This window comes from Silene latifolia, chromosome 1 (genome assembly GCF_048544455.1).
Source record: "Silene latifolia isolate original U9 population chromosome 1, ASM4854445v1, whole genome shotgun sequence".
Classification (NCBI taxonomy): Eukaryota; Viridiplantae; Streptophyta; class Magnoliopsida; order Caryophyllales; family Caryophyllaceae; genus Silene; species Silene latifolia.
The window spans coordinates 170,758,846-170,775,633 of NC_133526.1; the positions used below are offsets into that span (position 1 = coordinate 170,758,846).

The 16,788-nt window shown below is 38.9% G+C and overlaps 1 protein-coding gene across 2 annotated transcripts; it reads right to left on the bottom strand.

The window, feature by feature from the left end:
* Positions 1-4,605: 4,605 nt before the first annotated feature.
* Positions 4,606-16,474, bottom strand: LOC141611550 (uncharacterized). 2 transcript variants are annotated; one of them, XM_074430123.1, is made up of 12 exons: positions 16,068-16,474; positions 14,741-15,204; positions 13,502-13,950; positions 9,047-13,328; positions 8,708-8,765; positions 8,524-8,606; positions 8,370-8,435; positions 7,628-7,717; positions 6,860-7,036; positions 5,986-6,391; positions 5,776-5,878; positions 4,606-4,843 (listed from the first exon to the last, which is right to left on the bottom strand). In XM_074430123.1, exons 4-10 carry the CDS (start codon positions 12,422-12,424, stop codon positions 6,356-6,358), a joined length of 3,888 nt encoding a protein of 1,295 aa, XP_074286224.1. In that variant the 5' UTR covers positions 12,425-13,328; positions 13,502-13,950; positions 14,741-15,204; positions 16,068-16,474; the 3' UTR covers positions 4,606-4,843; positions 5,776-5,878; positions 5,986-6,355. The 2 variants fall into 2 exon arrangements, with proteins under 2 accessions (XP_074286224.1, XP_074286232.1); XM_074430131.1 differs by having other exon boundaries at positions 4,606-4,906; positions 16,068-16,459.
* Between the last annotated feature and the right edge of the window lie 314 nt (positions 16,475-16,788).

Sequence of the window (16,788 nt, forward strand, 5' to 3'; positions counted from 1 at the left end):
TTATAGCGAGTAGTCTTTGAGTTGTATCGTTTGTATCATCAGTTGGTTTTAAATCAGTGGTAATATAACATAATCGTTCTTTTATCGACATTTGATTATTACTATCCTCGGGCAACCGAGATGGTAATGCCCTTATATGCTAAGGAAGGCCTAGTCAAGGCTCCTCTAGATATGGGGGTGTTACAGGGGAGGGGAACATCATATTAACCCAAAGACCAACAAACATAAGCCACCAAGACACAAGATGAGTTAAACCCATCCTATAGACCGACGAAAAACAGAACAGACCTGGGGAAAACGCCTTATCGGGGTGGCGGAAATGGCTAGGGGTCGGGGATCACACCCCGGAGCTGCATGCAAGACCAAAAAGAAACAGCGAGACGGGAAACTGTCCAGGACGGAGGACCACCAAGCATTTAACCGCGATTAGGTACGCAGTCAATGGGAACCGGAAAAGCACGGATTCAAATAGTATAAGTGAACAAAAGACTAGAGGAGATGATCGATCACACGTGATGGGCCAAGGAATGGACCCATCTCCGGCGAAAGGGTGATAGAAGGGGGGGAGGGGGGGAATAAAGGGTGGAAGGAGGCGGCGGCGGATCAAGAGGTTTTTAGTTTTTTAGGTTTTTCGGTTTCTCTCAGATAACTTTTCTTAGAGAGAGAAATTACTTATTGATAAATTAGACAGTTCAAATAATAACTCATATTTATAGATAAAAGTTAGGACAAACACCCTGTCATTCAATAGGCATTTGCTTTTGTCTCATTTAATATATTTAATTAATCCGTTTTAACCATGAGACGAATATATTCGTCTAGTTAATAAAAGGGTTGGTATAATTATTCTTTCAGTAGGTCTTATATAAAACCGTTTTAAGTTAATAACCTTTTACAACTAAATTGTAAATGTCATTTTGATTTAGGACAATTCTAATTAGGAGGATTGTTAGTTCTTTAAAATACTACTCCCTCCATTCAACACCACTTTGCAAGTTTCTTTTATCACGTTTGCCAACGCAGCTTTTACACGATAAATATCATTAGCTGCGTATTTGCAAAAATTATAAAAGTTAGATATTTTTAATGTACTCTTAAAGGCGAATCAAATAAGAGCCCACGTGAATATATTTTCACTTATATATCGAGAGAAAATTGAAGTTGAATGTCCGCTTGTGAATACTGTACAAAATAAAAACTTGTAAAGTGGAGTTGAATGGATGGAGTAGTGATTTGTAAACGTTTGAGGCCGGAGATAACTGGATAATGACGTTACTCTGCATTTGGTTTTCCAACGTGTTGTTACAAGGTCGGCAAAGAGTGGAATCTCACTGTGGGACGAAACAGGAGCGTTTAAAATGATGGTAGGTCATACTTCCTCCATTCAACTCCACTCTACCACTTTCTTTTTTCACGTTTGCCAACGCGTATTTTACGCGCTAAATATCGTTAGCTACGTATTTTCAAAAATTATAAAAGTTAGATATTTTTAATGTATTCGTAAAGACGAATAAAATAAGATCCCACATGAATATATTTTCACTTACGTATTGAGAGAAAATCGAAATTAAATACACAATTGTGAATAGTGTACAAAAATGAAATAGGTAGAGTAGAGTTGAATGGAGGAAGTATGATTGATAGGATTGTCCAGGGCATAAATAACTTAAATTACAGCTTCTCTTATTGAAAACGGTACTATCCGCTATAAGCTGAAAAGAGATAGTGTTCATCTCATAATATCACAAGTGGGAGGGCAAATGGGGTGATCCACTTAATTTCCACTTGATTTGGCACTTGCATATTGTGAGAGAGACACTATCCGTCTTCAGCTTATGACGGATAGTGTCCGTCTTCAATGAGAATTTGTGCTTAATGAGTTGGTCCTGATTTAAACCGTCTTAATTAAGACCTCTCACAACCTCTTTTTTGGAATGGAGTTAGAATCCATCAGGTATCTAACTCCATTCCACAAGGATTATGCTCTTTCATGTACATGATTTACTTAATCATGGACATGCTTTTCCATTTTACCCTTCTTACTTCAACTGCTATTTTTCAAGTTTCTCCCTTCTCAACTTCTTTCCCTCATCTCGCAAACACCGGCCACCTGATCATCAACACTCAACAACCACCCTTGCTATCACCTTCCAATCACGACGCCTGTTGCAATCACTAAATTTACCATCTTGTTAAAATTCCATAATTAAATCCATCGTTTGTTCATTAGAACTAGTATCTAATATTAATGATGAACGAAGTATTGGTGATGTCATTCATCAAAGTGCTCTTCCACTTGAAGCTTTTGAACTACACTAGATTTAGATTGGTATACTAGTTTCGAATTTCGAGCATTCCCTGGTATTGCGTCACCACTCTTTCACTGTTTAAAATTCTAATTGATATTTCTTTTAACCGTAATTAAAAACAAAAACAATTAACTTAATTTAATCCACTCAAAATAAATGCAATCTATCGATTAGACAAAGTAATTACTTGTGGGATAGGAGGATTTAGATCAATAGTTGAAGTATGTGTGAGAAATTGGGTTAGGTTGTAGGGGAAAAAGAGAGAAAAATTAAATTACTTGGTTGAAGGGAAGGGTAAAATACGGAAATTTTATGAAAAATGCCCATGAAACAAGTAAAACGTGTACATGAAAGAGCAACTACGTTCCAAAATGCTCTAACCAAACATTGGAATGGCTTGAATCCATTCCAATACATTCCAAAAGCTCCAACCAAACACCCTTAATTTCATCCGTTTGATCGACGAAATTGGTAATTCCTTAGTATGTGATGTTCCTAATTCTTTTGGGGAGTTGATTTTCGCAGTAAGTATTTTACTCATCATAGTACACTTATGACAATTCTACCCTTCACATTTCTCCATCTCATTTCCCTCTCATCTTAATTATAATCTCCTCTTATTTCTTTTCCGATCTACCACCGCAGTTAACCACTGCCATATGCCATCGCCGCCAATCGTAACCTTATATCATCGCCATAAAGCACCGTTGTCGTAAATCAACGTCCTACACCACCTCCCCACCTTCGTCTCAGCCTATGTATTACCAAAATGCCGATGTCGACATTAAATTACTAAATCAGAATCACTAAACATTCATTGCACTACCATCGTTGTTAAATATAGTTGAGTTATTTAGTAATTCAAGTGATTAATTTAGAAAGACCATTGTCGAAGGGGACAAAAAGCTTTGTCGGTCGTTGTCAACATCGGATGACGCGACTTTGGGAAGATGATAGAGAGACAACAAGGGTTGTTAGCTGGCAAAGGGGATTGTCGATGGCGGTCGTCCGGATGGCTAGCGCCTATGACGGCTAGTAGTGGTGCCTGGTGGTTGAACTTGGTGGTGAGATGGACAGGAGTGGTGGTTGGACTGGTTGGCAGGGTGTATTATTGTGCGATTCTGATGCGTCTGTTCAGTCGTTTTTCTATTCTTTCTTTTCCTTTACTATTATTATACAAATAAAAAAAGGTATTTATTTTCGCAGTACACACTTTACTCATTAGGGTTTGCCTGAAATCCATGGGATAATTCGGGGGTAACATTTAATTGGGTGATAATTACCGGAGAAGTTAATTACTTGGGTAATGAGTTCATTGATGATAGATTTGGCATAAGGGTAATAATTACTTAGAGTATGTTTTATTCCCTTAATCATTACTCAGAGGGGAGGGTTGATAATGTATTACCCTTCCATGAGGGTAATAGATTCAGGAGGTGAATAATTACTCTCATGCCAAACATGGAAAATGCACCTTAATTATTACTCCCATATTCATTCCCCTCCTTTTACCCTCAATCCAAGCAAGCCCTTAAAGTACGCCTTTAACCATTTTACCCTTCTCATTTTCCAACCTCTCTCTTCTCTCATTGTACTATATGGAGAAAAAAAAATGAATCAGACAGTACACCCATCACAAACTTGCAACCACCCTTACCACCATATTCCTTTGGCCACCAAGCGGCCCCACCTTACTCACCTAGCCTCCCACCACCGTAACACGCCGGCAACCCTGGCCTGCTCCCCTACTCTCCCTATTGGCGCCGACATAGAAGAAAACGAAGGGTTGAGAGGCCCATTTTGCCAGCCTTATTCACCACACCTTTGCCCCTACCCACCGCGTCCTCTCCCTACATAATAACTCAAAAAAATTATATAATGTTTTTATAAACTTTATAGTACTCGAAAAAAATACACAAAAACTAAAATGTTGATTTATGACATCATAAAACTAAAATGTAATTTATACTCTATAGTACTCGAAAAAAATACACAAAAACTCAAAAAGTCATTAACTATGATGCAGTACATGTGATGTACAATCCTTTTTCTCCTCCAATTCACCTCATCCACCTGTTCACGACCACAATTAAGACAGGTCGTGGAAGAAATTGGAGTTTATGGGTGGTCGGAAAGGAGTTCCACATACCTACGGAGTACAAGATAACCAATTATGGAGTGTTCTCTCTCTGGTTTCCCCAGCTATAATTTACTTTCCTTTTTTTCGCTACTGTGTGGTAGCTGGTAGAGGGTGAAACTTCGACTTTTAGCAGAGTTGCATATACATACACAAGTCTTACGAAAAGTATTTTTATCAACGTATAGATTTACAAGACTAGTTTGGTATTGGAAACAATTTCCCCGAAAAATGACTATTATAGAAACATAAAAAATGTGAGAACCATGTTATATAAAATAAGACCAGTGTTATAATGATGATGCGCATGTCAAAGAATAAACCAACGCTCCATGCTCCACAGTTGTTTAGCCTGAGACCATCTGTGGTTGGATCATTACTCGATCTTCAACTGAAGCTACATAACCAACAATTCGATCACATCAATATCATCCACCAAGCATGAAGTACTGATGATACTCTGTTAAGTAAAGATTGCAAGATCAAAACTCAAACAACGCGCTTAAAAACCAAAAGAAAAAAAGAAGACGACATGCTAGATTATGCTGTTTAGCCCATGTCAAGATTATTCGGACAGACGAGTTTCAAACTCATAACATGAGAAACTACACAATGGTTTTTCTCACTAAGCTAGCTGACATCTATAAAAAAAACTGTGAAAATTTAACGCCAGACTCAAATCAACGAGATTAGCGTTGTTTTTATATTACGCTCATTAGCCCATGTCAAAATGATTCAAGATGATTCGGAGGGGTTTCGATACTCATATGATGAGTTGTTACACAATAGTTTTCCTCACTAAGAGAGCAGACATATACATAAAACTGTGAAAAATCAATGGCAGGATCAATTCAATGAATTAGCGACTTAGCGTTATGTTTCTATTCTGATAGGCCAAGGTGAACAAAATGATAATTGACATTAGACACAAGAGATTCTCTTTCCAGGAAAATACAATTGCAAAATCCAAGAAAACAGAGAAAGTTGAAGCTCAGCATACGGTTTCTTCAAAACAAATAAAGAACTCAATTAAGTGCTGGGGAAAATCCGATGTGCAAAAAGGAGAGAATAATTAGTTTATGTTGCATGATTTCATTAAGAGACGATTTGGATTTTCATAGCATTGAACACACTGATAACCAAGAATCAAGATTAAAGAACCTAGAAAACAAAAACAAATCTCATGGAAAGTATGAAACAAGTGCGAGTGACGCATCCTGCTGAACCCTAAAATTATCCGAAATTCTATAATAAAGTGACCAGGCTGTAGATTCTCATCCCAGGAGTTCTTAAAAGAAAAAGAAAGTTCAGGAAGGAAAATCAACGTACCCGAAGGTTGAGGCAGACACGTTTGACGAAAAGATACATCTTCATAGTGGTGTACATGCAGGTCGTAGAGGCAGGTTCATCTTCCAATGTCGATCTCACCGATCTTCAATACAAACGACTGGTTCAAATTAGAAAAAAAAAGGTACTTCAAGAGAAAAAGAAGAAAAAAAAGCTGGTATAGAAGATGACATGTGGAAACAAAAAGCTCACCATCACCAACATTTGAGATCCTACACGCAGGCTACATGCATAAATCCAATAGCATGACAATGCTGATTTAAGATGAGGAGGGATGGTAACAAAGTCTTGAGGAGCGAGGCGTGCTTGAGAAACTTGAAGGACTATATACACTCCAACCTTATCCTTCCTGGTTTTGTTTCCCCCCTTACAACATCTTCATCCCTTGGCAAATATAGAAACCCGAAACCAGAGAGTTGGAGCATTGCTTAATTTAGAATTAATCTCTGAATACTTCTCACGGTGTATGAAAATAAGTCACCGCTGTCAAGGAACAAATGTGAACTTATTCCCTTCTGACCCAAGTCGGTAATGGAGACCAAATTTTAGCCAGGCTTTATTATTAACGCTCATTGGGATTGAGCTTACTCCAGGCATCCTGCAAGTATCATAACAATCTTTAGCTAACATGGTATGATAGTTCAAGAGCAACAAGAAGTCAACAACATAACCTCAGTGCCTCAAGGGCTACTGCAAATAGCGAGGGTAAGGAGGGGATTAGATGTACGCAACTTTACTCCTGCGTTACGGAATAGAGAAACTGTTTCTAGATGAATGATAATGAAAATCGTGTCGAGAATTACATTGAATAACTACTACATAATAAAAGAAGCGAAACCAAGTTAGTGAGCGGTTTCCTTTTTCATTCCATTATAGTCCAACATCACGATTACTGAAGAGTCATAATTGATACTCAGCATCCGTTATTGCCAAAAATTTGTGCTTATAGAGATGGCCTAGAATGAAGCAAAGAGATGAATGGGACAAATTTACCAGTCTCTTTTACGATGATATTAAAAATGTTGCTGAACAAAGCAGATAAAGTCATAAAACAATCATGACGAACCTTCAGAAGATCAAAAACCCTTTCACATATATACTTCTGCTGGATGGTTGCGCCTCTTTGTTGCAACTTGTCAGGATGAACACATAGAGTGGCTTTCTTATACGCTTTTCTAACAGCAGTCGCTGCCATCAAATCAGTGAGCGAGACTGCCTGCCACCCACTTTCAGGACCCAGAATCTGCAAGTCAAGCAAATTTCATTCACACACTTCTGAGATGTGACCTATAAAATTCATAAACTAGTGAAGAAATTCTTACAGCTATCCAAAGGAAACAGATGGAAAAAAGGGAAAATAGATACTCCCATGAGTACCATCAAAGAGAGTTAGAGAACATTAAGAACTTAAAATCTAGGAAATCCACCTGACGTTAAGGCCAAAGTAGGAGCCACGACATGTTTGCTTCTATTGAGAGTAGGTAACCACTGCCTCCTAATCACTAGTCTCTACTGTCAGCAAATCAGCATACTCAATGCCTAACTAAACTAGAGGCAATCATTTTCTGGTTGGCCGGGGCGTCAGGCCAACATGAAATTTTTTTCCAGGTAGGCCAGGAACATCAAAGGCTGCCCGTTTTATTCGGACCAAATATTGTGCCCTTAACCACCCTTTTATAGTGAACCGTGTAACCAGCCATCCAGATTCCAGAATTTTAATTGACCAAATATATTGATAACCCAAATAAGGTACACATAAAATAATTTGTGACATACAGGTTGAAAATCTACATAGAAGACACAGTTGAAGAACAAACTGTAAGAATTTACGCACATATTGAAGCGTCGAAAGCAGCAACCGCAAATTTCCTTCCTTTCCAGCAGACCATCTCTTCAACTCCGCATCAAGAGAATCTGCCATCATCTGCAATTGAAATGGCTCATGGTTATATATTATAGAATTGAAATAAACAAAAGTAGCCAAGTCCTCAATTAATGCACTTTACAAAGAATCTCGGTGCCTGTACAAGGGAGGGCTCTTGCCTCCGACAGCATAAGATGCAGAATATTCGTGTCTCAGCATAGAAAAGAGCGGTATTGCAGTTATAAGTTATTCTCCCCGTCTATGGATAAACTTCATGGTTTATTTTGCACATATATAAAAGAACATGGCAAGATATGGATGAAAATACAAGTTGATGAAAGATGAGGAAGGAGTCGCAAGTCATAATGACTACACATGGATAAAAGGAAAAATTCCAAATGGGAAATTTATTCATATGCATCCAAAAATGAAGCAAGAAAGTTTATACATGATAAAGGGTTCTAACGTTTTTTTATAAGGCAATCAGCTAAACTACTGCTTTAGCCCACTTTGGTTTTTTTGGTGTCAAATGAAGTGCAAGGCCAGCACAATATATGGGGGAGGGAGATTCGAACCTGTGTCAGGATACCTCCATCTTAAACACTAGGCTAAGACCTCTTCAATTAACTATGCCTACTAATATAATCACAAAAAGGAAGTTTGCCTAACAATACCCGGAGCTGAAAATCGCCCAACCCAAGATGTAACTTACATTTTTGGCAGCTTGCTCTTTCTGAACTAGAAGATCACGCCGGTTCTTCTCTTCAAGAGCAGTAGCCTGATAGAAGAAAAGATTTATTATTGTAACATACATCAGAGCAGCTATGTAATAAGTAAAATTAGAATACGAGCAAAAAAAAACATACTGCTTGTTCCGTAGTTCGACTCTGCCTTTCCGTTCGAGTTTTACGCCTTTGAGCTGATTCGCTATCGAACCCGTCATATTTTTCTGTAGTATGGACGGCCCCATGAAATAAAGGTACAAATTTCAAAAAGCATGACACACCACAATTTGGGCATAACAGAAAGCTACCATAACAGAATACTTACCACCCTTATTTGACAAATCCGCTCTTGAAAATGAACTTGAGCTCTGAAAGTTTGGATCCTGTGACAGGTTTAATATATCAGTTTACCAAATTTTCAAGGCCAGTCGGCCAGAGGCTACTCGGGATGAAGTACTAGTCCCTCGATGCAATTATCGAAGCAAGAAACTCTATGGATCATCTAGATCATTCCCTCTTAACACAGACCAAGTCTGAGTACGTCCTACCCCCTTACCCTGCCTAATTCGGAAAACCCGCCAATTGCGGAAGCCCTTGAGCGCTATTGTTATTGTACGGCCTTAGGCTAAACAGAATGAATTTAAGACGTATGGAGAATGCTTACCGATGATGTATTCTTCTGTTCTCTTGACCTATGAGATCCTTTTTCCGACAATGCCTTCTGCAAAGCACGCTCCCTAGCCTCCGAGGTTGCTCGTTCGACAGCAGCTCGCTCAGCTCTAAGTTTCGCATCCATGGATGCCTTATCAGAGGGCCCACGGGCCTCAGCAGGAACCTTCCCAACCCTTTCCTGAGCTCCAGCACCTACTTTCTGACGTACCTCCACATTTGGTCTCTCAGATGTATCTCTCCTTGCCCTGTCCCGCGCTTCCGCAAATGCCCTTTCTCGAGCTTCCCTAATTGCCCTTTCAACAACCATTCTCTCTTTTTCTTTTCTATTCATCTCATCAACATGCCTGTCATTCACCTCTTCCATTTTACAAGATTCAACTTCTGTCTCCTCTGCGATGGAACTATTCTCACATTTTTGATTTTCTCTGTCCCCCATTACTTCAAAGTCCTGATCTATAGCATCGTCGCTACTTCTTGGTTGTGAGATGGGTCCTACGTTATCGTCACTTGCAAACCATCTTTTCCTTCTGGGGGCCACTTCAACACTACTTTTGTCTTTCTGCCAATTAACAGAAACATCAGCCTCTGTTGCATTTAGAGTTTCTCCAGATTTAGCATTTAATTTGCCAAGACTACTTTCAGATTTGCTATGCGGCAACGTTTCATTCACAATGTTTTGTGGCTCCTCCACATTGATACCTTGGAAAAGAGGTGGTGGCACAGGTAATCCCTCTTCTCCTATCTTCACAGACCATCTTCTTCTTTTAGGAGTTGACTCAGAGTTGACACTAACACTCTCCTGGTTGACCCCTTGTCTGCCACTACCTAGCTCATCACTGTGGATTTCTACACTTCCAGCGAGGATAGATTCATCCAAGGCCTCTTGATCTGTCTCTACTTCCGTTATATCCCCTTCAAGAATACTAGGTCGCTCTGCAAGTCCAACTTTGACTCCATTATCAAACCATCTTCTTCTTTTCTGGACAGCATCAACTCCACACTTCTCCACTTCCTGGCCACTAATAGTATTAGTCACCCCCATGTCCAAGCTCTCTTCAGAATCCTGCACATGCTCGGTTTGATTTTCCAAAATGTCCCGAGATTCAGTTTCCATGACGTTCGCATCAATTTCGCCTTTCCCTGGATACACATCACTTTGACTGCTATGCAGATTTTCAACTTGAAGGGTCTCATCATCGTCATCCTCATCATCCTCATCCTCGGTAATCCCATCCAATTCCACAAAGCTATCATAAAATTCCACCGTCTCTTCCTTTTTCAATTTGGCCTCTGAAGCAGATTTCAGTATCTCCATAGTACTGTCATGCTTATCATCAGAAGACACCACTTCCTCGACCCTGCCACTCCCGTGATCGTTTGTGAAGGGCCCTTCAGATTCACTTAAACATACATCTTCTGCCTTTTGGGAGTCATCGTCAACTGTTCCAAAGCAAGCTACTTGCTCGGCCGTATCCTCAATTGGCTCATTTTTAGTCTCTGTTAGTTCATCTACAACTTCTGTTACAAAACTCGCTTCCTCAGTAATTTCCTCCGTAATCACCTCAATGCAACTAGATTCACTTTTCATACAAGCATCTTCACTACTGAAACTTTCTTTCTCAGTCACTTCAAGTTCCTCACTACGATCATCTAGGGTGTCATCTGTCATAAATTCATTACATCCATGCATTTGGCCAGCAGCTTCTTCAATATGACTAGTTTGACTCTGATCCCTCGCAATTTCTTGGCATTCGTGTGTTTCCTCAGTGGCTTGTATGCCCGTCCTTAAATCTCCCTCTAGATCAGTCTCTTCCAGAATCTGTGCATCATGCTGCCCTTTTTCACTTTCCTTTGTCTCATCATACTCTTCATCAGTACTTTCTGTAGTAATTTCAGGGAAATGAGAATCGTGCAGAGGATCCTCTCTGCATTCCTCATCTAGGTTTCTCTTTGGGTCCTCTCCACAGTTACCATTTTCATCAATTCTTTCTGTAGTACTTTCCGAGTAATGAGAATCATGCATAGGATCATCTCCACTTTCCTCATTTAGGCTTCTCTTTGGGTCCTCTTCTGTGGATTCATTTCTTTCCTTTCCAGCCAGAAGACAAGGCTCCTCCACTATTTTATTAATTTCTTCAATGTTAGAATCATCTAATGCTTCGTGATTTTGAGTAGTACAAGAATCATCTAATGCTTCAGGATTCTGATTCATAAAATCATCATCTAATACTTCACGATTTTGAGTAATACAAGCGTCATCTAACGCTTTATGATTATTCTCTTCACACTTGTCCTGCAACTGCTCATACTTCATCTCACTCAGCACTTCCTCTCGTACATTCATAAACTCAATCCCCGAGCTTTCTTCAGATCCTATGTTCTGTTCTACGTTAGTATCCATAAGATCATGTATTTCCTCGTTCCTAAAAGGAAAGAAAATTAAACTTTCCGGGGAAGACGATGCAACAACTGGGTTCAAACTCACACTGCTTTCAGCCTTTTCTGGTCCTGCAGTATTACTCCAGACTGATTCATCTTCACAAGGGTCAACAATCTCTGAGAGAAATCCTATTTCCATTTCCACATGTTCCCCAGGACAGCCAGCATGAACTTGATTAGTTAACTTTGTTTTCATCTCAGCATGCTCTATATCTACCAAATCAGGTCCACCTTCAGATTGCAGCTGAGATCTTCTACATGCATCTGTGTCCATTAAATCCTCTTTCTTTTCAGTGTCAGTTTGCCAAGCCATAAAGCTAGCTATTTTATTCTTAACTCCACAAAAAAGTTGATTGAAGTGCTTTGCTGCTTCCCACTCTCCCCCGGCCCCACCTTCTTGCCTATCCCTTTCATCGGTATATTTGGACATATCGAGATTCCTTCCTTCCATACATCCCTCATCCTGGACAAACTTCTTTCCATCTTGATGATCATCCTTGACAAGCTTCTTTGGGTCTTCCAAAATTTGGGAGGGTAGACCATTTTCCAACACACTAGTGCTTTCTGAAAGTGAGAGTCGTTCCTTTCCACTGCCTACCGGTAGGCTATTATCGTGTATGATAGTATCTTCCTCATGTCTCTCAGCCTTGTTATTTTGATCTTGAACAGTTGGCACATCATTGGAAAACTTCTTCAGATCTTCTACTTGGGATGATCGACCTTTTTCCATAACACTCGGCCTTTCTGAAACCAAAAGTCTTTCCTTTTCACACTCTCTAGGTGGGCAAATTTCGTGTATCATGGTTTGTTGGGATCTGTTCATCTCATCTTCGAGTTGATTATCCTTTGATACTTTCACCTTCAGGGTATCCTTGACAAACGAAAGCTTTGGTTTGACAGTGTCTATTGGAGGGCAACTTTCATACGTCATATGTGTTGGAACTCGTCCATCTCATCTGCAAACTGTTCATCCTTTGCTACTTTGACCTTGAGGGTATCTTTAAATCTCACCTTGCTAGATCCTTGACTCTCTCGCTCTAGATATTCTTTTGCCATCTGAAATATCATTGAAGCCTCCTCTATCGCTCTCTGCAAGGCAACTGCAGACATGGCAGCAGCTGAATTCATATCTAACTGCTCGTCCAAAGATGGAGGTGAGACTGAACCATCTCTGTACACATCAGATCGAAAATTTCTCCAGGTGGAGTTTTCTGATATTTTATAACGGCTCTCAACAGGAAAAAACTGAGGAACACTTGAGGAAGGAGCCATCATTGAGGGCTGTACTTTAACACGTGCAGCATGTGAATCATTTGAGGCATCAAATGAATATGACCCACCAAAACGAGGCTTTCTCTGAGATTGCCCATCTTGTTCACGTGAATGTTTACGATCTCCAAGATCTAAGCTTGTTATCCTGGAATGTCTCCCTTTCCTTCTTACGTCAAAACTAATGTTGATGTCATCATTGGCTTGCTTAGACGGCCCTGCTTCCATAGTAACTTGAGGTGTATCTTGAGATGTATCAAGTGAAAATGGCTCACCGTTATTTAGGCTCGCTTTGGGTTCTGAGCAAGTGCTTATTGAATGCTTTCCCTGCTTTTCTGACATATTAACATTCATTTTGGTTTCTATATTATCTTCAATAACGGATGTTTCACCGGACAACTGAGTAGGTTCAGTTTCATGTAATGTAGATGTCGATGTAGATTCAGGAATTGCTTGGACTTCAGCTGCACATATTGGCTCACTAGTCCCAGTATTGTGCATTTCGTTTTTCATATGATCAAAATGCTTTGTACCGTCAGATGTTTCAGAGACTGAATTTGAGGGTCCTGAAGCAGATTTACAAATGTGTTGAGATGTATAACGTATTTGTTCAACAATAACAATAAGAGAGCTGTAATCCAAACTGAGTTTGAGTAAGCTAACATGAATCATCATTTGTTTGTTAAAAAAATAAGAAAGTTCAAAAAAAAAAATATTAAATGATCAAAACGCTTCATACCACCAGATGGCTGAGAGAATGTATTTGTTGATCCTATAGCGGATTGCGAGGTGTCATGAGCATTATCCGTTGGATTTGATGCACTTAACCCTGATTCTTTATGAAAAACGGAATCATTCTTCTTTACATCAGCACCAAGATCCATGCTAATATGTCTATCATGCTTTCCCTGTTTCACTGCAAGATTAACATCCTTGCCTAGCTGTGTGTCATCATCTTTTATCACAGGTATTTTTTCAGGCACAGTAGTCTGAGCAGGAACCGCTTCTTCTACTTTGTTAGTAGTTCCAGGAAAATCACGAGCACGAGCAGCTCTTTTTATCTCACCAGACTTCTTCATCACATCCTCTTTTTTATTCCGCTTAAAATCTTGCAAGTTATCTATTGGTTGGGTTTCAGATTGTCTAAACATCTCTGGTCTAGTGGCTTCCACTGTTTGCACTTTACCCCTATATTAGTACAACAAATCAACAATCATAGTTAGCCATCAGAAATTCATAGGGTTAAAGTCTATGACAGCCCACTACAAGTTGAAGTTACACACGGGTCGACCTTAGACCTTGGAAAGCGAACAAATTGTAACAGACTAACAATTACAGCCGAAACACCTTTCTTTGAGGATGTATCTTCTAATTGAAGAGATATCTCTCCATTCCATACACCTTTGCCATCAGGGAGACACATGGGGGAGCATGGCTTACGTCAAACCCAGAAGACATGACTAACTCTTTTGTCATTACCGAATTTAACTCTGACAATGTTCTAGAAAATCCCACATATCAGAGTGAGACTTAAAACTCTCAATGGCTTGAAGTTAGCAAGTACATCATCAAACTTACCTCCTTCTATCACTAGGCACTTATCTCTAATTTTCTATTCCGATACGACGATTATATTATTGAAAAGATAGTACACAAGGGCCCTATACTAATCCTCCTACAACTATCCAGGCAACTTCCACAAAAACAAATATATTCTATAGCAAGTTAATACTGGCAGTCTGGCACTACCAAAGAAAAACCGTAAAAAGAACTTCTATCCATCACAAGATAAGCATTTGAGTTACCCTGAAAATGTAAATGTTAATGCAACCGTTTCATCATTACTAAAAAACGCAAAAAACTCATGAGATTGTCTTACATGTGACTGATGTGAGACCAACCCATTAGCCTTGTAACTGAACGACGGGTAAATAAAGTAATTGGTTATTCACCACAAAAGAGAGAGCACGCTGCATACCTTGGTTCAACATTTGATGATGTCTTAGTTTTCTTCTTCAAATGATCAAACAATTCCTCACCATTCGGTAAACCGAAATTCCCATCTTCAAACCCACCAAAAACCCCACTATAATCAAGATTCCCTTCTCCTCTATCACCAGAAACAGTAGTCACTCCGGACACACCACGAACTCTCATCTCTGTTGGCGGTGGGAGATCAAGCACGGGAATTGACGAATAAGAGATGCTCCAAGTGCCATTGTTTGATCTTGTGGAGCCAAACATTTCAGCATAGTCATCATCAATAAAAGCTGTGGATTGCTGCCTACTTTGAAGTGGCGAGGCAAAAACGTCGTCATATATATGCTTATATGAAGTAGAGGAGTGGTTGAAGCTAGGTGGGTTCTTCATAGGCATTGAAGGTATCCCGTTTCTTCTCTTTACTTCGGCCATTATATTTCCCTTATCGCCCTTCTGTAAACTCTACACCAAATTACATCATCATCAAAACATGTACCAACAAAACAAAATCACAGATATTTCCCTCAAAAAAATCGAACATCAACCTATCTTGATCATTAAACTGTAGTGAAATACAATGATGAAGAATGTAGGATGTTCTGATACAAAATCAAAACAGCCACAAATATTTCACGACTCACGATTATCCGATCACACAGCAACCACAACAACAACAACATTACCTCGGTGTCATCAAACACCAGCCTAAGTTCATCACTAAACTGTAGTGAAATACCATGATGAAGAATGTAGGATGTTCTGATACTAAATCAAAACTGCCCATAACATATTACGACTCACGATTATCTGATCACACAGCAATCACAACCACAACAACAACAACAACAACAACAACAACAACAACAACATTACCCCGGTGTCTCGGGCTACCGCAAATTGTGAGGTAAGGGTGTCAGATGTAGGCAACCATACCCTTGTGTTGACAAAAGAGAGGCTATTTCCAAATGACCCAAAATATCAGGAGCATCTGATCAAATTCATATATGTTACGGAGTATTACGGTAATTTTGGATTATTAATAAACTACAAGAAGTAATAATCAACAATTAACAAGAGAGAGGCTATTTCCGAATGACCCAAAACTCCGATAATTTATTACATAAGAACCAGATGCTGTAACGCCCAAAAAGCTCCACAACAACAGTAAAAATCAAAACCAAGAGAAAAAAACCCAGAAAACATTCTTGCAACAGTCAAAAATTCGTAAATTTCCACTTAACAAGCTAAAAATAAAAACCCATAAATATAATCAAATACATACAAAAATCAAAAACCCAGAAAAACCCATTAATAATTAAACATACCTAAAAAACCCAGAAAGGACCAGAGATATGATTAATTGAAGTAAAGATCTCTTCCAATGAATGTAACCTGTGGTTGAGGAATGTTTGTGGTTAATTGATGAAATAAATGAACGGTTGTGATTGGATGAAAACGGGTTAAAACGTCGGTGGCACAATAAACAAGGAAATAAGAATATATAGTATGATTGGGAGATTAAAGAGTCAGAAAAATGGTGGAAATGAGTAAGCAAAAACACTCGCTTTCAGTGCATTGAAGAAGAAGCCATGAAAATACACAGAAATGTTGGGAGTAATTAATTGTTTCAACTTTTTTTGTTTGCAGTGTGTCACCGAGTAAAATTCCTGACATTAATTGGTTTTTTTTAGTAATTAATATGACGTATTTTGTTGTTATTGATTTTGATTTTGTAACCGTTGTTTGTTCTTTGTTTTGTTATTTCACACCTACTTGTGTGATACAGTATGAGGTTTCTTAGGACCAGTCAACTCAATTATTATTTCTTTTGTGTGTGTAATAAGTTAGGGTCAACTTTCATAATTTTGTAGTCCAAAGTTCTTCATTATGGGATTGTTAAGAAATCAATTTAGGCAAACAATGTAAAATTGTTGGTCAAATAAAATGCGCACTTAATCGCATTATAATACGAAGTATTTATATCTGTTTTAAATTTAAAAACGCTCAAATAACTTCAAGAAAAAAAGAAAAAAAAAACAACTGTGT